Raw genomic sequence first — 15,467 nt, 5'->3', positions numbered from 1 at the left:
CCCAAATTGAACTAATAAAAAGTTCCTCAAACTAATTTAAAAATAGATGTTTTCCTGTGAATTTTCTTATGTTATTTGTCACACGGCCAAATCTTGGTGTTGATGGGTGAATTCATCCTCATTCTTTTTTCTGTCCTCTTTATTATTTTTTTAATTAAAAAATAGTTCTAATTCTCATCTTATATATCAATGTATTTCTAGCATATATATTTGTGTATATCCACAAGAACTTATGTGTGATACACTGGGATATACAAAGGGAAAAAAATTGATATACAAAGAAGAAAAATAAATTTCTGATATATATATTTTGATATACACAAAGAAAGAAAATAAACTTGTGATATACATTTTGGTATACACATTATTTGATGTGTTATACATTACGATATACAGGAATAATATAATTATTTTTATTGTGATATACATTGATATAGAGACAACAATAAATTTTAAATAACTATTTTTATAATTTTATATTTTAGATATACAGAGAAGGAAAATAAAATTTTAATATATATTTTGATATAGACAAAGAAGGAAATAAAGTTGTGATATACATTTATTAGTCATCTAATGCCAATATCTATAAATGGGGCTTTTTTCTGCTAATTATGTGGGCACATTGTCATACTATGCCAAAATCCCCTCAAATAATCGCACACCCGACTGCTTAAACTAAAAATAGCCGATTGAGGTATATATATATAATCATTGTATAATCTCTATATACGGCTATAAAAAATAAATAATGGATATGACCGGCTATTTGTGTAAAGATCCCAAGAATTAACCCAAATAGAATTAAGGGAAACTACCGACTACGTACATTTATAAGTAGCTTATTACAAAAATTGGTCAATTCATAAAACATTACTAATATTAGCCAATTCGCTATTTGTAGCTAAAAAGGTCAATTTTTTACTTTTTTTTTGAGTGGATGTTATTAGAATAGATTTGGTACATCTTAAGTAGCTTGAATCTCATTTTTGGAATGATTTGGTGGAGTTTTGAGGTGGTTTGAGTTTATAATTCGAAGTAGTAGAAGCTGAACATGAAAAAAATGATATATGTATCACACTGTGTATCATTTGTATATCGCATATGTATCATATTTATATCAAATGTATCACATGTATATTCATGTATACATGTGTGTGAGATACATGCGTGTACATGTGTCACAGAGGAATTTTTTGAACGTGATTTTAACTACGAATTTTGATACAAAATCAGTTCAAATCAACTCCAATCTTTCTCAAAATTTGTATATTGATTCATTTATATGTTTTCAATGAATTTCAATCATATCCAATGAAAAAAGTCCTTTTTGCTTATATTTTTGGAATATTGTATATATATATTTTCGTATTTCATCACCTTATTTGCTACCTAATCCATGAAATTTCCTTTCCGTCTTGTATCTAATGTTCCTAATCATGCTTAATATTATAGAAGGAGATCTTTGTTGTGATTCTTGGAGAGAAAGAACCTTATTTATTTAGGTTTTTAATATTTATATGTGTTTGACTAGTTTTAGTAAGTCTATGATTAATGGCTTGAGGGTAGTAAGTTGGAACTTATTTGGGACATTTCGGTAAGATTTCCTAGAATTAACCCAAATAAGCGTCCACCTAATTTATTAAACTAAAAATAGCCGACGGATGTTTAATTAATATATAATTTACATATAATATATGTATAATTATGTATAATAAATATATAATTTACGTATAATATATGTATAATTATATATAATATATGTATACCGGCTAGAAAAAAATAGTGAATTTGGATATTTGTGTAACACTCCTTTAACTAAAACACGAAGAGAAATAAATTGGTATCTTTACATAAATAGCCGCTAATATACTCTGTTTACTTTTTTAATCGGTATACATAAATTATACATTGATCATGCATGGTTATCCACATATATATTGATCGTCAATTTTTAATTTAAGCAATTGGATAAACAACTATTTAGGTTAACTCTTTAAATAATTTCAGCATAGATGAGTTTCTTGAGGTTCGTCCAGCCTGCCCTTTTTCTATTTTTTTAAAGGTAAAATAACTAAAGAAACTTATGAAATTGGAACAGTTACATATATACAAATTGGACCAGTTACAACGATGGTGACGCAAATACAAAATTCTTCCACCTAAGTGTTGTAAATCGTAGAAGAAAGAATAGTATTTCCCTTTTCAAAGATAGTGATGGTAATTGGATCAATGATCCAGCACAAATCCTTAATCACACTACTCAATATTTCCAAAAAGTTTTTCAAACTGACCATATAGAAACACCCTTGGAAAATATCCTTAATTCACAAACTAACTTCGAAAATATAGATCTTTCCGAACTGGACTGCCCGATAAAAGATTTTGAAGTTACCCGTGCTATATTTTCCTTTAAACCCTTTAAGGCCCCGGGCCTTGATGGAATCATCCACTTTTTTTACCAAAAATATTGGCATGTAGTTAAAAATTCTGTCTTAACTTTTTGCCAATAATATTTTCAAGAATCTCTCAATTTCTGAAGCTCTAAACTCTACCTATATCTGTCTCATCCCAAAATTTCACAATGCGAATATTCTCAATAAATTTCGCCATATAGGACTTTGCAATACTATTTACAAGGTTATTACTAAGATTATTGTTAACATAATCAAGCCCTACCTTGATAGACTGATTGACCCTTACCAATCTAGTTTTCTCAAAGTAGAAGAACTAGTGACAACGCCATTATTATTCAAGATATCACTAACCATTTCTAAAAAATTAAGGGTCGCCAAGGGAAGGTCCTACTAAAAATCAACCTGGAAAAGGATTTCGACAGGCTTGAATGGTCTTTCATTTACCGTGCTCTACTCTTCTTTAAATTTTCCCCACAAATCACAAAGCTTATTATGAGCTGCATCAATACATCTAGAATTGCTATCTTGGTTAACGGGTCTAAAACAAAAAAAATTCATCCATCAAGAGGTATACGACAAGGCGACCCAATGTCACCATACCTTTTTATTCTTTGTATGGACTTACTATCCAAATATATTAACCATCGGGTTAATATTGGACTCTCGGATCCAATCAAGCTCAACCCCACTGGTCCATCACTCTCGCATCTGTTCTATGCGGATGACCTAACTCTTTCGGCTAATGCCAACTTAAAGTCAATCCACACAATAAAGGGTAGCCTTCTTTTCTTCTCTCAAATTTCAGGACAAAAAATTAATAATACCAAATCAAAAATCATCTTCTCCCGAAATTGTGACACTCAAACCAAAACTCACCTCGCAAATATTCTTAACATTAAAATCAGTGATAGTTTTGTAAATACTTGGGATTCCCTATTCTCACATGTAAGCCTAAGGTCTCTGACTTACTCTACATCATTGACAACATGAACTCTAAGCTTGCCAGTTAGAAAAAAAAATTTCTTTCAATCGCAGGGAGAACAACCCTAGTTAGATCAACTCTCAACTATATCCCAAATCATGCAATGCAATATCTCCTACTCCCCTCCTCCATACTCAAGCAAATTGACAAAATCCAAAGAGATTTTATCTGGGGCACCGCCACTCTGGAAAAAAAAAATCACTACATCAAATGGTCCACCGTCACTCAGCCTAAGCACGTTGGGGGCCTGGGACTTTGGAAAGCGGCTGAAAAAAATATAGTCTCGCTTGCCAGTTTTTCTTGGAGACTCTTCACCAACCCAGGTTCTATATGGGTCCACACACTAATTAGCAAATATAGCATAAGAGAAACCCCACCTCCCACTCTTTCATTTGGAATAACATTTTGACAGGCTGAAAAATCTGTAGTAAGGGTCTTGAATGGATAATTGGTCCAGGAAACGTTAGTTGTTGGCTCTCCGCATGGATACTTGGTCTCTCACCTTTAAATACTCTTATCCAAGGGCCGCTGAACCAATCTGACCAAACCTTCAAAGTCAAGGATCTTTGGATTTCTAATAATTGGGACCTCTCCAAACTGTCCTTTTTTCTTCCTCCGGATATAAGGAACAAAACTTTTTCCATTAACTACGCCACTACCAACAATACTAGAGACATCCCAACTTGGGCACATATCCCAAACGGTATTTGTTTTACGAACTCTACCTACAATCTTTTCTCCGCTCTAACACCTACTAACTATAAGTTTTATTGGATTTGGAAGCTAAAAATTCTCCATAAGATTAAATACCTTCTTTGGCAATGCTCCCATAACTAGCTTCCTACAAAAAAGTATCTCCATCACATTGGCTTTAACATTGACATTACTTGCTCAATATGCAAAGGGGCAGAGGGGACAATTACCCACATTTTCTTTGAATGTCCTATAGCCATGAAATTTTGGAACGATGCGCACCTAAACTTTCTTCCCATTAATCAAAATTCTAAGCATTGGCTCACCTTATTAAAAGACACAAACATAGCATCGGATCATTTGGGTACCTCATGGGAAGAATTCTTCCCATTTGCTATTTGGCATCTTTGGCTCAATAGAAATAACAATTCGTTTAACAATCTATGCAGCCAACTGTCTCTAGATATGGTTATCATGCGCTGCAAAGAGTTCAAATATTGTACAAACTCTCCTAGTTACACCCCTCCTACTACAACCATCACAATAAAGTGGCTTTCGCCTGAAACATTTTTCATTAAGCTCAACATTAATGGTGCCTCCAAGGGTAAGTATAAGAAAGGGGATATCAACATAATTTTTAGAAATAATCACGGGGACTGGATTTTGGGCTTTTGCACCTAAGCCGTTGCCTATACCCCTGCTTACATGGAGCTACTAGCTCTCAAAACTGGGCTACAATTAGCCTGTGAAAAAAACTTTTTAAGCTTAGAAATTGAAACTGATGCTACAGATATCATTCACATGCATGATAGAGATACTTGTTCGATGTATTCTAACTTGGTTACTGAGTGCAAGTCACTACTGAAGAAACTGGAGAATCCGCCGATCCGGCATAACTTCAGAGAAGGAAACAAGGTTGCTCACTTTTTGTCCACCCAAGGATCCAAGCAAGCAAACAACATCCCTCTATCTCTTTGGGAGCAACCACCAGATGCCTTTTTGAAAATAGTCCATGACGACAAAATTGGCTCTACTGAACCTAGGCTTGTATCTAGTAATGTACTTACTAGCTTGGCTGAACTTGGGAATTCTTTTGTAACTTGTAAACCAAATGAAAACAACACAGTGTCCGTATCTACTAATGAGCGCAATGTGACTCTAGCTTTATGTAATAGAATTAGCTAATGAATGAAAATTTCGTATTTCTACAAAAAAAAACATATATACAAGAAATATATGAAATTCTTTAATGTTCAAATAACTTGCAAGTGAAAATATTTGTTTGGCAATTGCAGTTTTTAGTTGAAAAATTAACCCAAATAGCCGTCCACCAAACCGCTTAAATTAAAAATAGCCGGTAAAGGTATAATATATGTATAGTTTATGTATTATATATGTATAATTGTGTCTAATCAATGTATAAACTATATATATGATTAGAAAAAATAAATAATCTGACCGGCTATTTGTGTAAAGATCCCTTTTTAGTTTACATACACGAAATTCGCCGCGAATGATAAGCTAATTAAATCAATAAGACTAGTGTAGTGTGATATTATAACCATTGGTGGGTAGGGTTGTAATTAAGTTATTACTATCTTACGAGCAGTTAGCTACTATATTTTATTAGTGTCTCCTTAATATCGTAAGCAACCGATGGACCACAAGTAAGTCTCTTTTTTTCTATTTACTTAATACATAAACTTTTTTTAAAGCTAAATCAGTGTTGAAGTTGGGTTGGTTGATCGCCCAAAAAATAGTTTTTATATGCATAATATTTAGAATAGAAAAAAAAGAAGTAACTCAAATTTGTCTAGCTCTTATTAAATACTCCCTCCATTCACTTTTACTTATCCATTATGGACTTTGCACGCCCCTTAAAAATAATAAATGAATTGTATAATTTACCATGATACCAATATTAATCGATGCATATATTTAATAGATTTGAAAAAATGATTTGAAATAAATAATTAATACTATGGGTATAACATGAAAAAATAAATTGTCTTCTCTTGATATGCGAAAAGTGACAAATAAAAGTGAGAATCTATTTTTAGAATACTAGACAAGTAAAAGTGAACGGAGGGAGTAACTCATAAGTCGAAATTTGCTAAACACATTATTGTTTAGTGGGTTGTTTTCTTTACTATTTTTGGAAAGGATAATAACAAGGGAACCGGAGACTAATTGGTTCATCACAAGGCTACAAACCTAATTAATTTCTGTTAATCATGTATTAAATTAATTACTACAATTTGATTTGGGAAGGGATTCTCAGATCCTTATATTGCGCCGTGGTTAGGAAAGAGGTGCCTTTAATACGTCAACCCAGATGTACAACTTACACTAATTTACTGTCTCTTACATTAATTTACTAACTATTTTTTATACATAATTCTGCGTTTTTTTGTTTATCCCAAATTATTCCTTTTTTTGCAACTTGCAATAATTCGATAGAATACAGTTTATTTATTATTTTCCGTCATACTCTTTTTTGGCACATTGGAAAAACTAAATAAATTCTTTAATATCTTTCATAAGTTACAAAGCTTAAGTCTGCTAGGAGAATAAATATCATATTCTTGAGCGTAATTTTCTCAGATTAAATACACTAAACTCCGACCTAACTACCTAAGGAGACCCTAACTTGAAACATTCATCAACTTGAGGTTTTGAACAACCAATAAAAGCAATAAAAGTTCTAACCAAAATAGACTAAATATAATAGCATGACCAAGAACACACATTTTAAACGTACTTAATCATATATTACATGAACAAAAATCAAAATTTTATCGATAATTAAGCGACAAAATTTACTATTATCTCTTTAATTTATAGGATATTAGATCCGCCTCTAGTGCTAACCACACGATTACTAAGGTACATCATTGGATTTCCATAACAAACTCTTGACTGAGTTAATGATTTGTGTCATATTCTTCTTCATTATGTGCAAAATTTAATCTTTTTTTTTCTTTCTTCTCTTTCTTTAATTTATTTTTTTGCTCTAAAGTTCAGAAACTCCCCTGAAAGTTAAAGAAAATGATGGATTAATATCATGGCTTCGAACAATACGTTGAAATTATCTGTTCTGAAGATCGTTGGCTCCATTATATCGCTTCTTCCCCTGTCTGGTTACTCCCTCTCTTTCTATCACTTTGTTTCTAAAGTTATTATTTTCCTCTTGTTTTTTTGTTTTTACGCAATACCAACAAAAACTAAATTTGGAATTTAGCCTCGACTTGATGAATATGATATGCTTGAAAATGATTTCTCTAATATCCCTCCTTTTAATTTTATATAATCGTGTTTGACTGAATATGGAGTTTAACAAAGAAGGATAAACTTTTTGCACATACCATAAATATTTCCTAGAACTTATGGTTTTTTGTTATGCCATGCCATTTTTATGTCTGTAAAAGCATGTCATTAAGGATAAAACAGAAATTTAAATTTTAAAGAGTTTCTAAATATATAAAGGTGTCATACAAAATGGAACAAAGTGGAATATTTCTTTTAAGGAGTAGTAACTTAGGGTCACCGAGTACTTGATTTCTTCCTTTTTGCCTAAGCTTTTGTGCTCAAAGTTATATGTTATTTGTGCTGATAAGATAAGAGACAGTAAGTATCCGGTAAAATATAAATGTGTACGCAAACTGCCTGTATACCACTGTTATAAATAAAAAAATTAGTAAATCAGGGTGAGTTTAGCAGCCACTATTATTAATAGCCTATTCCATAGGTGTGCTCTTGAAGGACTTAAACTAACAAAAATCTTAATTAATTATTTAATCTTAATTGTCACATGATTAGTCAATAAAATACTTCTAACACAGTAAAGAAACTGATTGTTTTTTTGCAACATGACAAATATACCTGCCTGTCAATAATACTTTGAACACAGAAGAAATTTATTGTTACACAAATAGCTGATCAAATTTAGTGTTTATTTTTTCTAGCTGATATGCATAGATAATACATTAATTATACACAGTTATATACATATTATATATATATATATATATATATATATATATATATATATATATATATATATATATATATATATATATATATAGAGAGAGAGAGAAGGGTTAATTCTTCAATTTATTACTTCTTTGCATTTTGGACTAAGCTACAGATATAAAAGTTCCCTCTTGATTTTACTCAAATAAACCAAACAATGGCATCTGCATTGGCTTCCAATTTCTTAAATACAATCAAAGAAAAGCTTAGAGTTTCATTTGACAAGTTCTTTGTTACTGATCTTTGCAGAGTGGTGCTGATTTCAGGTGTTGTTCTTTACTTTGCTTCAATTTTCCTTTTCAATGATTCCAATTGTTCATCTTCTGATCTCTTATATTTCTCAAGATCTAAAACCCCACAATTTGGTCATGATTCTAACCCTACCAACCTTAGCCATCTACTATTTGGACTTCTTGGCTCTGAGGAGGCATGGCATTATAGAAAAGAATATATTGAATCATGGTGGAGACCAAATAAAACGCACGGTTATCTCTTTCTTGATGTAACTCCAACGGGCGATGATCTTTTGCCATGGTCCTCGTCTTCCCCGCCTTATAGAGTATCCGATAACATAACAAACTTAATTGAAGAAACTAACCATGTCGCGCCAACTATGGCACGAATGGTACATGGAATAATGGAGGTGTTTAGAGAGGAACATGAAGGGGTGAGATGGGTAGTAATGGGGGACGACGATTCAATATTTTTTGTGGATAATATGGTTGATGTTCTTGCGCAGTATGATCATACGAAATATTACTATTTGGGGGGTCAATCAGAGTATCTTTTATCGAATTATTGGTATTCATTTAATCAAGCTTTTGGTGGAGCTGGATTTATTTTGAGTTATCCATTGGCAAAAGCAATGTCTAAGTATATAGAAAGCTGCTTGAGGAGATATCCATTCTTGAGATCTGCTGATCAAATAACTATGGTTTGCATATCTGATGTTGGTGTCAATCTTACTCCTCTTAAAGGTAGCCACCAGGTAAATTTTCTTTCTCAAATAGTAAAGTTATTAGTATGACAAAATCATTGATTTCCAAAACTAGTATGACGAAGGAGAGCTTTGGTATAACTGATAAAATTGCTGTCATATGATCAGAAGGTCACTCGTTCGAGCCGTGAAAATAACATTTTGAGAAATGCAAGGTAATGCTGTGTATAATAGGCTCTTGTGATCCAATCCTTCCCCGGACCCCGCACATAGCGGGAACTAGTATCTGCAAACACTAAAATATTATTTATGGCCAAATGGTTGGATATGATCAAGTCTTAGCCAGTATTGACTACACTCGTTCTGAATTTACTGACTCAAAATTTGTATATTTATCTCTACTTGTAGATAGATTTGCGCGGTGATATATCGGGTTTGTTATCGTCTCATCCAAAAGCTCCATTAATGTCTCTTCATCATCTAGATGCTGCAGACCCAATCTTTCCTTCAATGGAAAGACTTCAATCTGTACACCACCTTATGAATGCGGCAAAATTCGATCAATCTCGCATGTTACAACAAGTTATCTGCTACAACAGGCCAAATAACTGGTCGTTTTCTATTTCATGGGGTTACTCAATACATATTTATGAGAACATTTTGCCTAGGAGCCATTTACAAATCCCTATTGAAACATTTCAACCATGGGGAGTTACACCTAAAGACCCTCCATATTACTTGTTAAATACAAGGTTGCCTACAAATGATTCATGTCAAGCTCCTCATGTTTTTTTCCTAGAATCTGTTGAAACGAGGAAAAATGAAATTCTTACTATGTTTTCGCGATCATTGCCTCGAGGATTGCCAGCTTGTTCTTACAGTGGTAGCCATTCTGCAGATGATATCTCCAAGATTGAAGTTTACTCTTCAAGAAGAAAGCGAATAGACGTAAGTTCTTTCTCATCTATTTAATTTGAAATAGTTTAAATTATGTGCATCGACATTATATAGATTTTGTACACTATCAGATTAAGTTGACGCACAAAAATACCTACTAAGATAATTTTTAAAAAAATTAAATAATAACATGCTATAACCAATTAAATGGTCACTCATAATATATATTCTAAATCATATTGAGATACAATGTTTGCGTTTACTTTTGTATCAAAAGATTTTATAGATTGCCTTGTTATGTCAACTTAAATGCAATAAAAAAAATAAAATATATATATATATATATATATATATATATATATATATATATATATATATACGATCCAAACCATACAAACTCTTGTAAAGCTTTTACTTTTTTTTTTAATTATTCCCCTCCCCTTTGATTTCCCTTAGTTAGAGTTATTGTTCCTTTGATGACTCAAATCCATGATCGTGAAATTGTAGGGGAGGGGTGATGACCATCTAAATAATTAGATACTGTAAAGCTACAAAATTAAAAAAAATATATCTAATGTTGTGCTTTTTAATATTTTTTATTTTCAGATGGATAGATGCGAGTGTTGTGATGTGACACACAAAAGTGGCACAAGCAATGCAAAGGTTAAACTCAGGGAATGTCATATGGATGAGATAATTGCTTAGTGAAATATTATAACGCTTTTTCTTTTTCTTTTTGGGTTTAGATAGTTATTATATTTCTTTTTGGGTTAATTAATTTTGATTGCTTTGTGCATACCATCATTGATGTATTTATGTTATTCCATTCATTTTATTAAAATTTCCAATTTGGATTTTCAGAATTATTGAAAGATTAACTGAGTGAAATTGTTAGTTAATAAATATCGAGCTTTGATATTTTCCTTTCAATTTTATAGAAGAAACAAAAAGAATCTGTACTGAAAATACTCAACCATAATTGTTTGCGACCCGTTGAGTTTCTTTTTAGCCCGGTCCGTTTATCAAAAGCCCAATTCCTATTCTGAAGGGAGAATTTTCTCTAGGCAGCCTATTTGTGCGCATCATATAAGGCGTAACCATCTTTTTAAATTTTTTGCATCTGTAGCCAATTAAGGGTTTTCACCATTAAGATCACTATTGTTTCAAAATTGAAGAAGTGGGTCTTGAATTTCAAATGTGAAAGATGAGTTTAAATTAAGTGGGTGTTATGAGTGTTATTGGAAAAACTTATTTTCTTCTTCCAAGAGTTGTTATATACATGATCTAATGGAGTAAATTAATCACCGTTGAAGGTTACAAAATGGGGTTTTTAAATTTTTTGTTGTTTTGACAAATTGATGATTGGTCTTTGCTCTTTATGATATTTAAAACTTATATTTTAAATTTGAACTCATTTGGAGTAGATTTGGAAGTTGAATCATACATTGAATGATTAAAATTTGAAGCGCAAATTATTATTTCTAAGCATATATTATTACTTGAACTTCACACATTTATGCGTGAATTTCATGCATAAGTTCATAAAGTTCAGACAAAATATCGGGAGTTCATGCATAAGTGCCTGAAGTTCAGACAAAATTATTGTAAGTTTGATTTTGGCAAGCCAAACTTCAGGCAAAAATGTCAAAAAATTGGCCTTGTCAAACCAAACTTCAGACAAAAATATCGAAAGTTTGCTGTTGAATACTACTTAGTTGCGTATGTCTGAACTAATTCTGAAGTGGCTAAACTTATAAAGTTTTGTACATTGCGACTATGGCTAAGATAGTGATCCCAAAATCGGCTATTTGTGCACTTACCTCTAATTATGTAATTTTATTTTAGATTTTTCAAATGGCTAGGTCAAGTCAATAAACTAGTCATAACTCAACCTGTTAGTTTTGGCACCTCTAACTAAATATGGTACATACAACTCATGTGTGGTAATTAATTACAGTAATATTTTTTATTTATATGAGTTTGTAGAGTCTTAAATGTATCTCCTAAAAAAAATGTATCTCCTCGTGCAAAATAAAACACAACTTGCTATTCCGAGATACAATTAATTCTTATGCAGAGATCTGACATAACGTATAGCTCACATGGAATTAGGAACTTGGTTCTTTTAAAAGGTCTAGAATATGAAAAGTTTTGATATATATAGTTGAAGATGTAATATGATTATGTAACTAATTACCCTATAAATAGATAATTATAGGGATTGAAGATTCTAAAGTTTGGGTTTGGAAAGCCAAAATGTGTTTAAGAAAAGATATTAAAACATGTCAAATTATGCTATGACAATTGTTTTTGTTTTTTCACTCGTTATTCGGTAACTATTTTGAGGTCCCATTAATCCGAATTCTTGTTAAAAAGTCCTATCAAAAATAATTTCTCGAACCCAAAATGTATGATTAAGAATGGATAAATATATATTACTTCAACAACAACTTTTGATGGTACTACATCTTTCCCGTTCACTTTTACTTGCCCACTATACCAAAAATGTATTTTCACTTTTACTTGTCCGCTATCTAAATCAAGAAAAAAATATTTTTTTTTTCCTGTTTTATCTTCATCATTAACTACTTATTTCCCAAATCATTTCCCAAAATATTTGAATATACTATCATTATTATGGATAGAATTATAAAGTATATGGAATAGTTTATTTATTATTTTTTAAGGGGCGTTAAAGTGCACGATGGACAACTAAAAGTGAAAGAAGGAGTATATCATTGTTAATTTCCTGACAGGAAAAAGATTCTCTGTGTTGTTGGCGAGTTTTTTTTTGTTGGGTGTGTGTGTGTTTCTACTCTCTGCCTAAAACCTTGAAAAGAAGATATAACTCATATTGGGGTACAAGAATCAAATGAGCATTGGTTCACTTGTTTCCATTCTTAATTCTCAATACTCTCAAAATGTCTAGATTTGAAACATCTGTTGTGATTAGCACTTGCAAAACAGTGCTAATTTGTGGTTTAGTCCAATACATTGGCAACATTATCTTTTTCAATAATTCTGAATGTCCAATCTTCTGATCTTTTCTCTTACTTAAAAATCACAACCTCTCCTCCTAATTCTCAAACAAGTACATTATCAAATGATGCAAAAACCAACAATGCCACTAACATTAGTCATCTTGTTTTTGGAATTTTGGGGTCAGGAAAAGCATGGCATAATAGAAAACCCTATATTGAATCTTGCTGGAGACCAAATGTTACAAAAGGATATCTTTTACTAGATGTTCCTCCTAAAGATGATCTTTTACCATGGTAAATAAATTCACCTCCTTATAAAATATCTGATAATGTTCCAAAACTAGTTGAAGAAACCAAACATGTTGATTCAAGAGTTTAAGAATGGTTCATGGGATTATGGAGGTATTTAGAGAGAAACATGAAGGGGTACGATGACTCGATATTTTTCATGGATAATATGGTTGATATTCTTGCACAGTATGATCATACGAAGTACTATTACATAGGAGGACACTCAGAATTTATATTGGCAAATTATTTATTCTCATTTAATCAAGCTTTTGGTGGAGTTGGAAGTATAGAGTTATCCTTCGGGCTAAAGCATTCACAAAAAATATAATGTCTTACCTTAAAAGATATTCTCACTTGAAATCTGCTGATAAAACTATAAAGATTTGCATTGCTGATATTGGAGTCAATCTTTCTCCTCTTCAGGGTATTCATCCGGTAAGTTTTCTCGCAAACATCATCATTAGACGCCGATTTCTCTCCTTCCTCTTGAACCTCGAATAATAAACCAAGAATAAATAGTTGTATCTCGCCAATAGATAAAATAGGAGATCTTCTTTTATTCTTGGAAACCCTCGTGCACATTCAACTCCGTACTGAAAATGTTGGCTATGAATTAATGGACATCATGATTATCCTTATGTTATTAACGGGCTTTATCTGTGGTATACGTAAGATTTTTTACGAGCAGTATTAACTATTGCCATATATAATGACAATTTGTATTATACATATTAAATAATATAAAGGGTATAACTGTCATTGTACATTGAAGCTATTAGAGAGCCGTTAATTATTGTTAGAGAGTAATTAGTTAAGCTTATTGTTAGGAGTTAGTTAAGAAGCCTAAATACATTGTTAATGAAACGTGTATAAAGGCAACAATGAACTGTATTTTCAATACACTTTTTTTTAGTAATGAAATAATCTCTTTCATTGGCTTATCTCTGTTCTCTCAAACGACTACCTCATCTCCTTCTTATTCCCTTCTCTTCTTCCTTCATCTTTCTGAATCTTTAATCACTATTATGTGAATTACATCATGGTATCAGAGATTTCAAGCTAAAATTCATAGCTTGTATATCGATTCTAACTACTAGTTCCTATCTATGTTCTTCCTCTATTAAAATTAGTATCAGATCTGTTCAAGTCTTGAATTAGCAAGAAAATGGCAATAACTGATGATTCGTTGGGTCAAAATATAGGAACTCAGTTTACTACTGAACATGCAACTCAATCTATCGGGAATCAAGCTAATAGGATTGATTATAATCATCTCCTATTTCTGTCTCCGGTAGATGTGAGTGGAATTCAGATCATATCTTTTCAATTGACTGGGATTGAAAACTACTTTATCTGATTTAGGTCTATGCGAGTTGCCTTGTTAGGGAGAAACAAGCTTGGTATGGTTGATGGCACATGCAAGAAAGAAAGATTTTCAGAAATTATGTGGAACCATTAGGAAAGAGTGAATGCGATTGTGCTTTCTTGGATCATGAATTTTGTGGCAAAAGGTCTTCTTGGAGGAATCATATATGCATCTAGTGTACAAGTGGTCTGGGAAGATCTAGCAAAAAGGTTTAACAAAGTAGATGGCTCAAGAACTTTCAATCTAAATAAGGAAATAGCTACTCTATCACAAGGTACAACTTCAATGTCTGTGTACTTTTCAGAACTGAAAGATCTATGGGAAGAATTTGAAGCCTTGGTGCCAGAATCTGGGTGTGACTGTCCAAAATCAAGGGAGTCTGTGAGTTACTTACAGAAATTAAAGCTGTATCAGTTCTTGATGGGATTAAATGATTCATATTCTCAAGCTAGGAGTCAGATTCTAATGAGAAGTCCCACTCCTACTGTTAATCAGGCATATGCCTTAATTTTGAGTGATGAGGGACAAAAATTTGTTGTTGCTACTACAGGAATCTTGGGAGCTAATCCAACAGGTCAAATGGGAAGTTTTGAAGCTGCAATGTACTCTAAGATTGGAGGAAATTAGAATCAAAATCAAAGGTTTAGAAGAAATTATAATGCATATTGTGAATTCTGCAAGATGAAGGGACATAGCAAATAAAGCTACTACAAGATAGTTGGATACCCTGCAGAGTTCAAGAACAAAAGAAGAGGAAATGATGGTATACGTACAAATGCAGCCTATAATGTCAATCTTCTAACAAAAAATGATAATTTTGTGTATAGTTTAGCTGCTCAAGATCACCAATAAGGGCCTACATTTAACTATG

General features: G+C 32.1%; 3 protein-coding genes across 4 annotated transcripts; all 3 read left to right on the top strand.

The window, feature by feature from the left end:
• The first annotated feature begins 4,797 nt into the window (after nucleotides 1-4,797).
• Nucleotides 4,798-5,277, top strand: LOC142164114 (uncharacterized). The gene has a single exon (XM_075221294.1). It carries the CDS (start codon nucleotides 4,798-4,800, stop codon nucleotides 5,275-5,277), a length of 480 nt encoding a protein of 159 aa, XP_075077395.1.
• Nucleotides 5,278-7,074: 1,797 nt separating this feature from the next.
• On the top strand, nucleotides 7,075-10,803 carry LOC107773043 (uncharacterized). 2 transcript variants are annotated; one of them, XM_075222369.1, is made up of 4 exons: nucleotides 7,075-7,227; nucleotides 8,374-9,112; nucleotides 9,470-10,009; nucleotides 10,565-10,803. In XM_075222369.1, exons 1-4 carry the CDS (start codon nucleotides 7,157-7,159, stop codon nucleotides 10,661-10,663), a joined length of 1,449 nt encoding a protein of 482 aa, XP_075078470.1. In that variant the 5' UTR covers nucleotides 7,075-7,156; the 3' UTR covers nucleotides 10,664-10,803. The 2 variants fall into 2 exon arrangements, with proteins under 2 accessions (XP_075078470.1, XP_075078469.1); XM_075222368.1 differs by lacking the exon at nucleotides 7,075-7,227 and having other exon boundaries at nucleotides 8,232-9,112.
• Nucleotides 10,804-14,722: 3,919 nt separating this feature from the next.
• LOC142164113 (uncharacterized) lies at nucleotides 14,723-15,223 on the top strand. The gene has a single exon (XM_075221293.1). It carries the CDS (start codon nucleotides 14,723-14,725, stop codon nucleotides 15,221-15,223), a length of 501 nt encoding a protein of 166 aa, XP_075077394.1.
• Nucleotides 15,224-15,467: the final 244 nt, after the last annotated feature.

This window comes from Nicotiana tabacum, chromosome 9, assembly GCF_000715075.1.
Source record: "Nicotiana tabacum cultivar K326 chromosome 9, ASM71507v2, whole genome shotgun sequence".
Lineage (NCBI taxonomy): Eukaryota > Viridiplantae > Streptophyta > Magnoliopsida > Solanales > Solanaceae > Nicotiana > Nicotiana tabacum.
The sequence above is the reverse complement of the archived record's forward strand: the minus strand, read 5'-3'. Positions and strand labels throughout refer to the sequence as shown.

Excerpts from the sequence above, each read along its gene's own strand:
- LOC142164114 (XM_075221294.1), top strand. The coding sequence starts at position 4,798 with ATGGAGCTACTAGCTCTCAAAACTGGGCTACAATTAGCCTGTGAAAAA.
- LOC142164113 (XM_075221293.1), top strand. The coding sequence starts at position 14,723 with ATGAATTTTGTGGCAAAAGGTCTTCTTGGAGGAATCATATATGCATCT.
- LOC107773043 (XM_075222368.1), top strand. The coding sequence starts at position 8,282 with ATGGCATCTGCATTGGCTTCCAATTTCTTAAATACAATCAAAGAAAAG. Across the intron at positions 9,113-9,469 it reads CTCTTAAAGGTAGCCACCAG|ATAGATTTGCGCGGTGATAT; the intron begins GTAAATTTTCTT and ends CTCTACTTGTAG. Across the intron at positions 10,010-10,564 it reads CAAGAAGAAAGCGAATAGAC|ATGGATAGATGCGAGTGTTG; the intron begins GTAAGTTCTTTC and ends TTTTATTTTCAG.